This window comes from Hylobates moloch, unplaced genomic scaffold (assembly GCF_009828535.3).
Source record: "Hylobates moloch isolate HMO894 unplaced genomic scaffold, HMol_V3 SCAFFOLD_19, whole genome shotgun sequence".
Classification (NCBI taxonomy): Eukaryota; Metazoa; Chordata; class Mammalia; order Primates; family Hylobatidae; genus Hylobates; species Hylobates moloch.
In genome coordinates this window covers 4,345,305-4,358,562 of record NW_026652294.1, presented here as the reverse complement: position 1 = coordinate 4,358,562, position 13,258 = coordinate 4,345,305, and the positions used below count along the sequence as shown (strand labels likewise).

At 49.7% G+C, this 13,258-nt stretch overlaps 2 protein-coding genes across 5 annotated transcripts in view; both read left to right on the top strand.

The window, feature by feature from the left end:
* MAPK1 (mitogen-activated protein kinase 1) overlaps positions 1-13,258 on the top strand; it is a 235,831-nt gene that overhangs the window by 111,927 nt on the left and 110,646 nt on the right. The gene's annotated exons all lie outside the window — the stretch shown is intronic.
* On the top strand, positions 6,173-8,777 carry LOC116459079 (ral-GDS-related protein-like). Its single transcript, XM_058431844.1, is given in 7 exon segments — positions 6,173-6,226; positions 6,228-6,352; positions 6,478-6,671; positions 6,812-7,134; positions 7,905-8,120; positions 8,493-8,596; positions 8,681-8,777. Coding segments are annotated over 7 exon segments (1,113 nt in total).

Here is a 13,258-nt window from a genome sequence, read left to right as displayed (position 1 = left end):
GGGAAAACAAGGCCCTGGTGGGGCAAGAAGGGAGCTCCTGGCATAGGAACCTCCAGCCTGAGAGGAGAAGGGACCTGCCCAAAGCCACTCGGCAGGACAGTGACCCATGACACCAGGAAGGCTGTACAAACCACTTCCTGCAACTGGCGTCTCATTGCAGCCCCACCCCACTGACAGGTCCAGGAAGCTGACCACACTGAGTACCAGGAATCACCCGGAAAGCCTCATGCCCTGAGTGGGCCATGGTGAGGGCCATGGCAGGGTGGGGTGACGGGGGGCGCATGGGAGCATGACATCCCGAACTGCAGTCATGAGGCTCACAATGAGTGAGCAATGCGGATGGGTCCAGATGTAAGCCGTGCCTGGCCCATACTCCAGAACCACTGGAACAACATCTCAGGGACCCCTGGGAGCCAGAAACCCAACATTATCCAGGACATTTTGTGTCCCCTGGTGTCCTGCACCAAGGAGACACTTGGTAAACAGGCTAAATGAAACTGACTTCAAATCCAAGCATCATAGCATTGGAGTCAATATTAGGATCACAGAATCTCAAGTGTTTGCTCTCTGATCTTCTGGCATCCCAGAAAGGTTGGCTTACATACCTTCCCCAATGGGGAGCTCACTACCTCCAAAGATAGTGGGACTGTGGTTGGCGAGTTCTTCCCAACCCTAAGCCCCAATTTGCCTCTTTGTAACACCTGCTGCAGGTGGGCCCGGCCTCAGATCCTGCCCACTGTCTAAGGTCACAGAGCAGAGAAGCAGGGGCCACCCCATATCCTGTACCTGGCCACAGATTCTCCAAGCCACAAAGACCACACTGAAGGGATGGAAGGAAGACATCAGCTCAATGAAAGGGCTGGTGCCACTCAGCTGTGATGGAGGGAGGTCAGCACAGGCCAGCTGTGGGCGTGGGCAGAGCTCCTGTGCTCCCAGAGCCTGGCCAACACCCCCAGTGCCATTTGCAGCACTTGTTATTCCAGCACCCACCTTTGATGTGAGGACACAGTCTGCAGCATGGCCAAGTGCGTAGGCCCTTCAGAATTGTCAGCTTGTGAATGCCTGGGAGCACCCAGCAGCAGGGCTGGCCTGGCACTTGATGGACCAAGTCCAACTCCCAAACTCAGAGGCAGGATGGCAGCGGCATAGGCCCTAGAGTCCCTGGGTTCAAACCCAACCCCAGACACTGAGAGTGTGGGTATCACAGCAGCCTTTCCCTTCCTGGCCTCAGTCTCCTGCCTGAAGAGCAGGGATAACTAGAACAGTTACTGGGTGGATTCCCTGAGATGGCCACGCACAGACTGTAGGAAGCATCTGCTACTTTTGAGGCCTCACAGGGTCACGCCAGGCTATACCGTCATCTGTGTCAGTCTATCATTCAGAAGGGAGTCACTAACCCCTCAGCGCTGTCTCTGTGGACGCTGACCACCCTAGGCTGAGATGAGGCACACGGTCTTCGTCTAAATAAAATAGGAAGGCACTGAAAGGTGCAATGTCAGAGGAGGAGGATGTCTGAATTTCATTTAATTTCAACCTCTACTGGTGCAGCATGAACGACGAGGCCCAGAGTGAAAGTGCCTCTTCCTGAGATCACACTGACCCCAGGCCCACTGGAGTTATATTCCATGCTACCTCTCACTCATTCTTGTATTTATTCCATCTCTAAGTGTGTGCAGTATCTACAGGGAACACCACACCATGAGTTTTATAAGATTTATATCAAACACACCTCATGAGTTCCCCAGGAAGGAGATGCTAGCGTAACCCCCATTGTGCAAGCTGGGGAGGCCTTGAAACAACAAAGGAGTTCTGTAGGGTCTCACAACTGCTAAGATAAAGGCTGTTTGACCCAGCACTGTCTCCTCAAACCTGGGACCCTGGTTATATCCAGGTCTTCCCAAGGTGCTGAAGGGGCACAGTTTTTCATAATGATGAACAGGTAAGGAGTTGACAGGGGGAGGGTGACTGGTCAGAAGCCCAGTGGGGCCTCCGAGTAGGTCTTATGGAAAGGAAGAGCTTATAGGATGGAACCTACAAGATGTGACCTCACTTCCTTGCTGACAGACCCCCAACCGAACTTAGAATTCTGGTAACTAGGCACCCATAGTCTAGAGACAGCCCCATTTCCAGCTCACTTTGTAGGCGAAGCTCGAGAGAGCAACATGTTCTCCTGCTGTGTCCCGACATGCTGCCGACCTCCTCGTCGCAGAAGAGACCAAAATGAGAGTCATTGCCGAGAATATAGACGTTGGTTCAACCCTCACCCTCGACGCCTCTGGACCTTTGCCAGAAGGCACCCACAGGTAACACAGGGCCCGGGGCAGGCCCATCCAGGCCAGGCCTCAGCAGTGCCCATCAGGGCAGCCCTAAGCCCCTCCCCATCACCATGTGTTTGGGAGAAACAGGAGATGAGGGGCCTTCCCTGGACAGGAGCAGGTAGGTTGTCAGGTGTTTGGAGCCTGGTACGTATGCCACGTTCACAGCCCACACCATGCCTGGCAGGATGGGATGGTGAGTGTCGAGGACACAGTTTGTCTGCTCAGATCTGAATCCCAAGACCTCAAGCTGTCATCTGCCAGAGACCCCAAGCTTCTCTGGCTGGAGGTCTATGCAGATGCTCCTATGTGCCAAATCTTGTGTATGTGTGTGTGTGTGTGTGTGTGTGTGTGTGTGGGTGGGTGGGGGGCGCCAGGGAGGAGCTCTAATGGGGGTGTCCCACTGTGGGGTCAGCCAGGCAGCCCACTGACACCTCTTGGCCCGGCTCTTGGGCACTCTCTTTGCAGAGCTCCACACAGCAGATCAAGCAGGAGCTGTTGGATGGATTCAATTTCTCCGTCTTCAAAGAAGGGCAGGTGCAGCACGCCACCAACCACGGCCAGTGCTGGTCTAGGGTGAGATTGGGCACAGAAGGGTCTCCACAGGCAGGCACTCGAGAAAACCAGGGTGGGCCCAGGACTCAAACACGAATCTGGGGACTCCCTAGGTTCTGTCCTAGGGCTTTCCCACTTGACTGACCCACTGTCCCCTCCCAAAGGAATCTGGCTGCCATTAGTCCCCAGTGGCAACTTGGTTACAGCCAAAGTCCCTTTCACCCATCAGAGGAAGATCAGAGAAAACCCTTCTGTTTTCACTTTATGCTATGCCAGGAGTATCTCAGCATGTTGCCCCAACAATTGAGCAGAAGGGTAACACTGCAGCAACACTCATTCTGTTATCATTTTAACTCCCCACCCTAAGTGTATCTCCAGCAACAGGCAGCTCCGATGCCCTGCCAGACCTCCTCCAGGACTTAAAATCCAACACTTTTACACTAACAAGGTGGGTGGGGGCGTTGATTACAACAAAAAAAGGTGAAGCTACTCTATGCATTTGTCTTTAAAGTGTCATCTCACAGAACTCATCCCTGCAGCCCCATCAGGCAGGAGCTGGAACCTCGCATGTCACTGTAACATTCCTTAAGGGAGGCCATTTTCCACAGCGGGTCAGCCTCTCAGTGCTGGTGGAGCCCGTTGTGATAAAATTCCCTTTCGAGGCAGCCTTTCTACAAGGAGCATAATCCTATGTGTGTCCTAATAGGCTGGAGCAGTTTGCCAGGGCTGCCGTAACATGGCACCCTGACTGAAGGGCTTAACCACAGAAATCTGGTTCCTCACAATTCTGGAGACTGGAAGTCCAACGTCAAGCTGTCAGCCTGGGGTGGTTTCTCTGGGCCTCTCTCCTTGCCTTGGAGATGGCTGACTTCTATCTCAGTCAGCACAGGGTCTTCTCTTGAACTTCTCTGTGCACTGACCCCTCTCCTTGTAAGAACCCCAGGCAAATTAAATTAGGGCCACTCTAATGAACTCACTTCACCTGAATCACCTCTTGGAGCACTCTGTCCAGACACAGTCACGTCCTGAGTCTCTGAGTTTGAGAAGAGAAACATTTACATTTGGGGGAGGGGACACAATTCAACCCATAAAATATGCAAATCCCCTGCAGCAGACAGACACCCAGGAAAGGGATATCTGGGTGAAAGGATACACAGATATCAAGTTTCAACAGCTCTAGCCAGTTGACTTTCCAAAAGGGCTCCAGCTGGTCACACGGTCACCAGCAGCCTCTGAAGGTAGCTGCTTCTCTGAACGCAGCCTCCCCTGAATACTAACATGCTTTTAACATTTTGCCAATCTGCTGTCTGTGTGGCAGAGAAAATCACCTTGTTTCATTTCCAGTTTCAAACATACATTTGCATAACTTTTCACAGGTTCAGTACCTGCCTGCGTTTTCTCTTCCCCGAGTCGCCTCACAGATCCTGGGCCTTGGGATGCGCTTCCTCCCACCCTGGAGTCTTCCAGCATTTTCCCCTTGGCCAGGGCTGGGATGGCTGTAGCTGTTTCTCCAGACTCATGTTCATGTTAAAGGAACAAAAACAATCATATCCCTTTAAGTCAAAGGGATCTTCTAGAGCATCTTGTCCTGTGTGCTGTCACTAAAATGAGGAGGGGACAGGGCTTCCCCAGGCCCTTCCTCTCCATATCTGAGGGTGGCTTAGAGGGAATTTCATCCAGTCCTCCTGTGGAGGGTGCTCACTTCTGACCCGGGTGCTGCTGAGCAGCCATTTGACATCCAAAAGCCCGCGTCTCCTCTTCTCCACCATGAGGATGATTTCTGAGGACTTGCAGGGATGATGCTCTTCATGTAGGTTGTTGACATAGACGGTGTCATTGCCCCACAGCTGACAAACACCGTGACGATGCCTTGAAGGCAGGAATCGTTTTATCGTTCTCCATCCTCACATGCAATTTTACCTTGAAAGCCTAGAACGCTTTTCACCATGGGCACCCAAGTTCTCCACATGCACAAGTCCCTGAAGGGTTGGTGCTTCTTGGTGTGAGTTCCAGATCCCGATCCTCTGGTGGTTCATGATGTTACCACTGACCCCCATGTCCCTCCTTGTCCGTTTAGTATGAAAACGAGATCTGCAGGATGCCAACTTTCCAGCCCAGCACAGGGGAGAAGCTGTTGGAGTCCCTGGTTCCAGCCTTTCTAACTAAACCCATCTCCTCCTATGCCACCTGCCTGGGTCCCTCCTGCGACTTCATCACCGTGCCACACTTTTTGGAACTACTGGTTAGAAGGTGAGTGTCCATCCCCTCCAAGGCATGGAGGTGCCTCTGTCTCCTACTGACTGTCTTGAAGATGCAGCTCTCTGAGCCTTGGTTGGCTCCTCTGGAACAGGGAGTAGTGAGAAGATGAACCGTACAGGGTCCTTGTAGGGACTGAATGATCCAAGACACGGCAAACAAAGGGGTTCCAAGAGCCTAAAACTCTGGAAAATCTGCTGGGGGTGCCGTGATTCATGTTTATTACTTTTCTCTTCCCCGTCACTGAAGCAGCTCTCAGCATTCTGCCTCAATGGCCCATATCCCTCACTGTTTGGAAAAACGCATAGAAAGCAAGTCTACAAGGGCATTGGTAAAGGATGTCTGAGATTCCTTCTGGCTGGTCTTTCTCCTTGACACAGACAGAAGAGGGGTCCCTTGGTGCTGAAAAAGGAGTCACAGGCCCACATCTGGAGGGGCTCACCGGGATTCTCCAATGCTTGGGATTCACTCATTCAACACATACATACAAAACACCTCATTTGCGCATCGCTCTTTTTGTGGCTTGGCATAATTTCATAAACAAAGCAGATGACAATCCCTGGGCCTCGATTCTACTCAGAGTCAGGCGCTCACAGTAGACAGAATAAACAAGTCGTATCTACAGAATGTTACAGGTGAAACCCTCATGGCCTCCTCTACGTATGGTGCCATCCTCCCAGATTCTGACTAGAATGACGGAGCCCAGCAACAAGTATAAACTGGGTGGATTTAGGGTTCTGAAGGGCCTTTTCACCACAAAACATGGGGGAAAATATGTGGACTCTGGCTGGGGATAGACTAAAGGAGGCCTGAGGCTCATACTTCTTATAATTCCCATGACAAGGCTGACATCCGGGGACTTCCCCCGCAAGAGGCAAATAGTGAGTTCTGTAAATAGGTCCCCTGCAAAGGAGAAGGGAGGCTGGGGTCACAGCTGGCCACTGAGAGTCCCATCCCCAGCACTGTGGCTTCCTAGCTGTCCCTGTCCTCCTCCACCACCCTCCGCTCCTAACCCCAGAACCAGGGGACTCAGAGCAGGAACTCTGATGAGCAACCTGCTCACAAATCTGCCTGCAGCTGCAGTCTTGAGTGCCCAGGTGGCACAGTGCTGTGCTCCAGGGCCTTTGGGAAGAGAATGTCAGTGGGAAGCCAGGGCGCACAAGGGTCTGTACAGCCCTGCTGCATGACCAGGTCTGCCACTTCCACGACAGCACTGATGGCTTGGGGTAGGGTGGGGCTGTCCCCTACACAGGCAGCAACAGGCCAGGGACCGAGAACCAGGCAAGGGTGCCCTGGAGGGTTGTGGGGGAGAAGGCCAGGCTTCTGACTCAGCTGTCCACTCCGTCACCAGCACCATCAGCTCCACTTTGTTCAACTGGCCCCCTGAAAACACTTCAGTTTGCTATCAGTCCCCACAACGATCATCTTTCTGGATAAAGCTGGCCTTCAGGAACTTCGCCTAGCCTGGACTGGGATTGGAGGACCATCAGGAAATTGTCCTAGGCCAGTTGGTGCTTCCGGAGCCCAACGAGGCCAAGCCAGATGGTGAGGGGGCTTGCAGTCTGGAAGACTTTCCAGGGGTGGTGTTTTGGGGCTACAATTCCCTTAAATTCCATCTGGCCATTTCTGTGCTTGCAAAGCCCAGTGAAAAATGACTGGTGTGGTGACCTTTTCTCCTTTTCCAGATCCTGCTCCACCTCCTGGGCAACACGCACTAACAATGCCAGCCCTGGAGCCAGCACCACCACTGCTGGCGGACCTGGGGCCTGCTCTGGAGCCAGAGTCACGTGCAGCCCTGGGTGTGCCAGGATATCTACATTCAGCACCAGGGCCAGCACCAGCACCAGGGGAAGGGCCCCCTCCAGGGACAGTGCTGGAGCCACAGTCAGCCCCAGAGTCCCCCTGTCCCTGTCCCGGGACTGTAAAGAACCAACCCAGTGAGGAGCTGCCTAACATCACGACCTTCCCTCCCAGGCTGCTGGCAGAGCAGCTGACCCTCATGGATGCGGTGAGCAGCTAGGCTTTGCAGGCTGTGTCTCTGGCACCAGCTGTCTCAGACCAGCCTCTCCCTGAGGAGCAGACAATGCCCTGGGTCCAATTTCAGCTCCACTTCTTACCAACCATGGGATCTGGATGAGTTTCCTTACACACAAGCCTTCCCTGTCTGCATGTGGACAGCACAGATGGGACATCGCCCATACCAGCTGCACAGAGTGACTGTGCAGATTGAACGACAGGGGAAGGACAGAAAGCAGGGCAGGGCAGGTGCTCACTGTGGGGCAGGCAGGGCCATGGGTCACTCACCCAGCTGCTCAGCAGCCTCACTACCCTCAGCGCTTATTAGGTACCTGATGCATGCTGGATTCTATGGCAGACACCCAAACAGAGCCCATAGTTGCAGCTGCCACAAGGAAAGTGCACCGGTATGGAGAGAAGGAGTAGAGGGCTGATTGGGATGGGAGGAAGACAAGGCCCCAGGATGGGCAAGCCTGAGCCACCTTCTAGTTCTTGGAGTCAGGATGGCCTGGGAGAAAATGTCACTCTCTCTTCCCACCCTTGCCGGGTTCTGGGCCATGATGCATTCAGGGCCCTCGGTGTTTGGCAGAAAACCAAACCCAGGGACTCCCACAAGTCTGGAGCCCATTTTAAAGCTTTCTGAGCTCCAGCTTGGTTCCTGCCAGAGACCATGGATGACTGTGAGCTCAGTCCCTGCCTGGGACTGTGGGTGACTCTGAGCTGGCGTGTGCTGTGGCCGTGACACTCTCCTCCTCCCCCAAGGAGCTGTTCAAGAAGGTGGTGCTCTACGAATGCTTGGGCTCCATCTGGGGCCAACAACATAAGAAGGGGAATGAGCACGTGGCACCCATAGTTCGTGCCACCATCGCACACGTCAACAGGCTCACCAACTGTGGCACCACCTCCTGCCTCGGGGACCACAGCATGAGGGCCCTGGACAGGGCCAGGGTGGTGGAGCACTGGATCAAGGTGGCCAGGGTAAGCCATGGTTGGGCCTGAGGATTCCCTCTTTAAAAATGGGGAAGTTCCTCTTTTCCCCCATCGGCTTTCAGGATTGACATCTGTATCTCTGGCCTGAGCCCTGCACATCCCCTGGGCCCTTCTTGTCAGAGCTTCACTGACCTTGACTCCCATGGCCCAGTGGTGGCTGCTCACTTCTGACCTGGGCTCTTCGCTGGGTTGAACTAAAATCCTCCTAGATGAGTGACATTCACTCGGCAGTAGGTGTGCCCTCCTGAGGCTCCCCAGGCCTCTGCTTCAGCCAGGAGGGGAGATCTCAGCAGAGAGGCCTGAGGCTGAAGTGGGCCGGACTCCACCTCTGGACCTCACAGCTCACTCTTCCCTCTCCAGGAGTGCCTAAGCCTCAACAACTTCTCCTCGGTGCAAGCCATCGTCTCTGCTCTGTGCAGCAACCCAATACATTGGCTACACAAGACGTGGGCAGGAGTGTCCAGGTGAGGAGGGCTCTCTCCACGGGAGCATCAGGGTTGACCTAGGGACCCATAGGTCTCACCCTGTTCCCTCAACGACTCTGAAAGGTTCTTGGAGACCAGGGACACTGGAGGCAGGGATGGGCCGGTGGGTGTGGTCACTAAGCTGCCCTGGACTCCTAGGCAAGGATTTCTTTTATGTTGAGGGAGTTTTCGGGTATTCCTTGTTTTTTATCAAAAATGAGGCCGGGTGCAGTGGCTCACACCTGTAATCCCAGCACTTTGGGAGGCCGAGGCGGGCAGATCACGAGGTCAGGAGATCGAGACCATCCTGGCTAACACGGTGAAAGCCCGTCTCTGCTAAAAATACAAAACAAAAAAATAGCCGGGTGTGGTGTTAGGCACCTGTAGTCTCAGCTACTCGGGAGGCTGAGGCAGGAGAATGGGGTGAACCCAGGAGGCGGAGCTTGCAGTGAGCCGAGATCGCACCACTGCACTCCAGCCTGGGCGACAGAGCAAGACTCCGTCTCAAAAAAAAAAAAAAAAAAAAAAAAAAAGAGTTTTGTCAAAGCTTTTTCTCTACTATGTGCTTTTCCTTCATTCTATTAACGTGGTGTATTACTTTGACTGATTTTCCTATATTGAACAATCCTTCCATTCTGAGAAAAAAATCCATGTGCTCTTGGTATATAATCCATTCAATATGGTATAAGGTTTGCTAGTATTTCATTGATTTTTGCATTAATATTGATAAAGGATACTGTAGTTTTATGTTCTTGTAGCGTCTTTGTCTCTTTTTGACATCAGGTAATGAGGGCCTCATATAATGAGTTAGGAAGTGTTTTCTCCTCTTTGATTTTGTTTTCCTTTTTTAAAAAATTCGAGATGGGTTTTGCCGTGTTGCCCAGGCTGGTCTCCAACTCCTGAGCTCAAACCATCTGCCCGCCTCAGCCTCCCAAAGTGCTGGGATTACAGGCACCCGCCACCATGCCTGGCTTAATATTTGTATTTTTAGTAGAGTCGGGGTTTCACCATGTTGGCCAGGTTTATCTTGAACTTTTGACCTCAGGTAATCCACCTGCCTCGGCCTCCCAAAATGCTGAGATTACAGGCGTGAGCCACTGCAACTGGCTGGGATTTCTTTACATATTCTGGATATTAACCCCTTATCAGATATATGGTTTACAGATGTTTTCTCCCATTCCATAGGTTGCCTTCTTACTCTGTTAATAATGTCCTTTGATTCACAAATGTTTTAAATTTTTGTTATCCAATTCATCCATTTTTATTGCTTTTCGATTCTGTTTATCTCTGCTTTAAGCTTTATCATTGCTTTCATTCTGCTAGATTCAGTTTAGTTTGCTCTTCTTTTTCTAGTTATGTAAGGTATAAAGTTAAGTCGTTGATTTGAAATGTTTCTTCATTTTTAATGTCAGCAGTTACTACTATGCATCTACCTCCTAGTACTGCTTTGGCTGCCTGCTGGAAGTTTGGGTATGTTGTGTTTCCATTTTCATTTTTCTCAGGACATTTTCTAATTTCCCTTGGGCTTTCATCTTTGACTCATTGAACTTTTAACAGCCTGTTGTTTAATTTCCACATATCCATGAATTTTCTGGTCCTTCCATGATTGACTTTTAAAACATTTTGTTAAGTTTTTAAAGTTATACTATTTGATTCCCTTCTCATTTCATCTATATTCTTTATATATTTTCTTTGTGATTATCATGGAGATTATATATAACATCCTGAAGTTATCACAATCTAATTTGAATTAATATAAACTTAACTTCAATCATATACAAAAATTTCACTCTTATGCAGCTTTCTGCCTGTCCATTTTATGTTACTCAGATCACAAATTACATCTTTACATGTTGTGTATCCACTAAAATAGATTTATAATTATTTTTAATGAATTTAGTCTAGTCCTGCAGAAAAGGAAAAGTGGAGTCACAAATAAACATTGCAAGAATTCTGATTTTTTTTTTTTTTTTTTTGAGACGGAGTCTTGCTCTGTTGTCAGGCTGTAGTGTAGTGGTGCAACCTCGGCTCACTACAACCTCCACCTTTGAGGTTCAAGCAGTTCTCCTGCCTCAGCCTCCTGAGTGGCTGAGACTACAGGCATGCACAACCATGCCCAGCTAATTTTTGTATTTTTAGGAGAGACGGGGTTTCACCATGTTGGCCAGGCTGGTCTTGAACTGCTGACCTCAGGTGATTTGCCCTCCTCAACCTCCCAAAGTGCTGGGATTACAGGCATAAGCCACTGCACCTGGGATTACAGGCATAAGCCACTGCACCTCGCCTGTACCTGGCCCTTATCTCTTGTTTTAAAAGTTTTTTTTTTGTTTGTTGGTTTGTTTTTTTGTTTTTTGTTGTTGTTGTTGTTGTTGTTGTTGTTTGAGATGGAGTCTCACCCTGTCGCCCAGGCTGGAGTCCAGTGGCACAATCTCAGCTCACTGCAAGCTCTGCCTCCCGGGTTCACACCATTCTCCTGCCTCAGCCTCCTGAGTAGCTGGGAATACAGGCGCCCACCACCGCGCCTAGCTTTTTCTGTATTTTTAGTAGAGACAGGGTTTTACTGTGTTAGCCAGGATGGTCTCGATCTCCTGACCTCGTGATCCACCCGCCTCGGCCTCCCAAAGTGCTGGGATTACAGGCATGAGCCACTGCGCCCAGCCGTTTTAAAAGTTTTGCTTGTCTATTTACCATTCCTTTTTGGGTCTCAAGATTTATGAAACAATAAATGTCATTTAATGCTGTGTGCTTATTTTGAATTCCTCATCAGGTTTTAGAAGCAGGGTAAAAATACTTAGATGCTTATCAAACTTGAAATTATACTGAGTGGCATTGAAATGTACACATTTCAGTATAATAAATGCTTTCTGATTTTTTTGCAAAAAACAAACAAGTGTTGGCAATAATGTGGGGAAATTAAGACCTTCCTATGTTGCTTGTACAAATATAAAAGATTTGGCAGTTCCTCAAACAGTTATGCACAGGTTTACAATATGGCCTAGCAATTCCACACTCAGGAGAAATAAAAGATATATTCACACAAAAACTTGAACATGAATATTTCAAGTGGCACTATTCACAGTAGCCAAGAAATGGAAATAACCCATCTGTCCATCAACTGATAAAACAAAATGAGAGTTATATTCACACAATGGATGTTATTCAGCCATAAACAGGTGAGGTACAGATACACGCCATAACACAAATGCACAAGAATACATTCTGCTTACTGCAAGAAGACACAAAAGGAGAAGCAAGAAGAACCCATCATATGGTTCTATGTGTATGAATGTGTATGAAATGTCTATGTGTATGAAATGTCCAGGATAAAACAATCCATAGAAAACAGATTAGGGGTTCCCAGGGCAGGGTGGGTAGGGAGAATGGGGTTGGCTGGTATGACCAGGGGGTTTCTTTTTGGGGTGATGAAAATGAACTGAAATTAGGTAGTGGGGATGATGGCAAGACCAAAATATACTAAAAACCATGGAATTGCATTTTTCAAAAAGGTAATTTATGGAATGTGAATTATATTTCAATACAACAGAATACGACCTTAAACTTATCTATTGTCTCTAAATATAGTGCACTGAATAACCTGCAATCATTACTGATGAATCAACTCCATGATCAATTCCCACAGTGATTTTAATGGAGTGGGGTGTATGCGATGCTATTTGAGGCTTAACCTTGTTCTTTGCCCAGAGCCTATTTTGAGGCATTGAACAGCTGTGGACCGGGGCTACATTTTCTTCCCCAAGGATCCATCCCCATGTACATCCTTTATTTGAATCTATTATATTTTTCTCTTTGTCCAAATGCATGTATAAGAGAGAAAGAGGTATTGCCAGGTCAAATTTTGCATCTCCTTCTCATTAGCTGTGTAGTGGAGCCACCTGAATGAAAGTGGGGCATAGGAAGTGGGATCCTGCGGTTTGGGGTGCATAAAATACCCTACAGATGGATTGTGTGGGAACAATCGCTTTCTTTAGATGATACAATGTGGAAAGTAAGCACAACACAGTGACTGGAGCGTGGGTGCTGGTGTCTGATGGCCTGAAATCAAAGCCATGTGTGCCTGGGAATGTCACTCAGCCCCTCTGTCCTCAGCTCCCTGTTCTGGGATGTGAACACGTTACTAGGGCCTGCTTATTACTATCATGCTATGAGGCTAAAGATCAATACACAGCCTGAAGAAAAATGACGGGCACTTCCTAAGTGCTGCCCACATAAGTTCAATGACTACACATCTGGAAGAATAAAGACGTGCAGCATCAGGACAGGTCCATGAGAGGGGACATGGAAGGCCGGGGAGGATAGGGCCCCACTTTTCCACATGGCATGGGCATAATGCTTTACAGCTCATGGAAAAAAATCTGTTATAAGTGATGTGGGCTGGGCAGAGTAGGAGTTGAGACTTTTATGATTCAGGGCACTGAAATTTAGAGAGATTCAGAGTAACAACACTGAGGAGTAATGAAGCTAAGGCAGGGAATTTAGTTGGTTCCCTGGAGATGGAGATCCCTGAGCGCCTGAGACCAGGAGTCCATGCCCTGGACTCCAAAGCAAGGACCCTCCTCACTCCTTTCCCAAATCCTCCCACCCCCGCGGCTGCTGCAGGGAGACATTGATGCCTGGAGAAGGTGCTTGGCCCAAGAGAAGGGC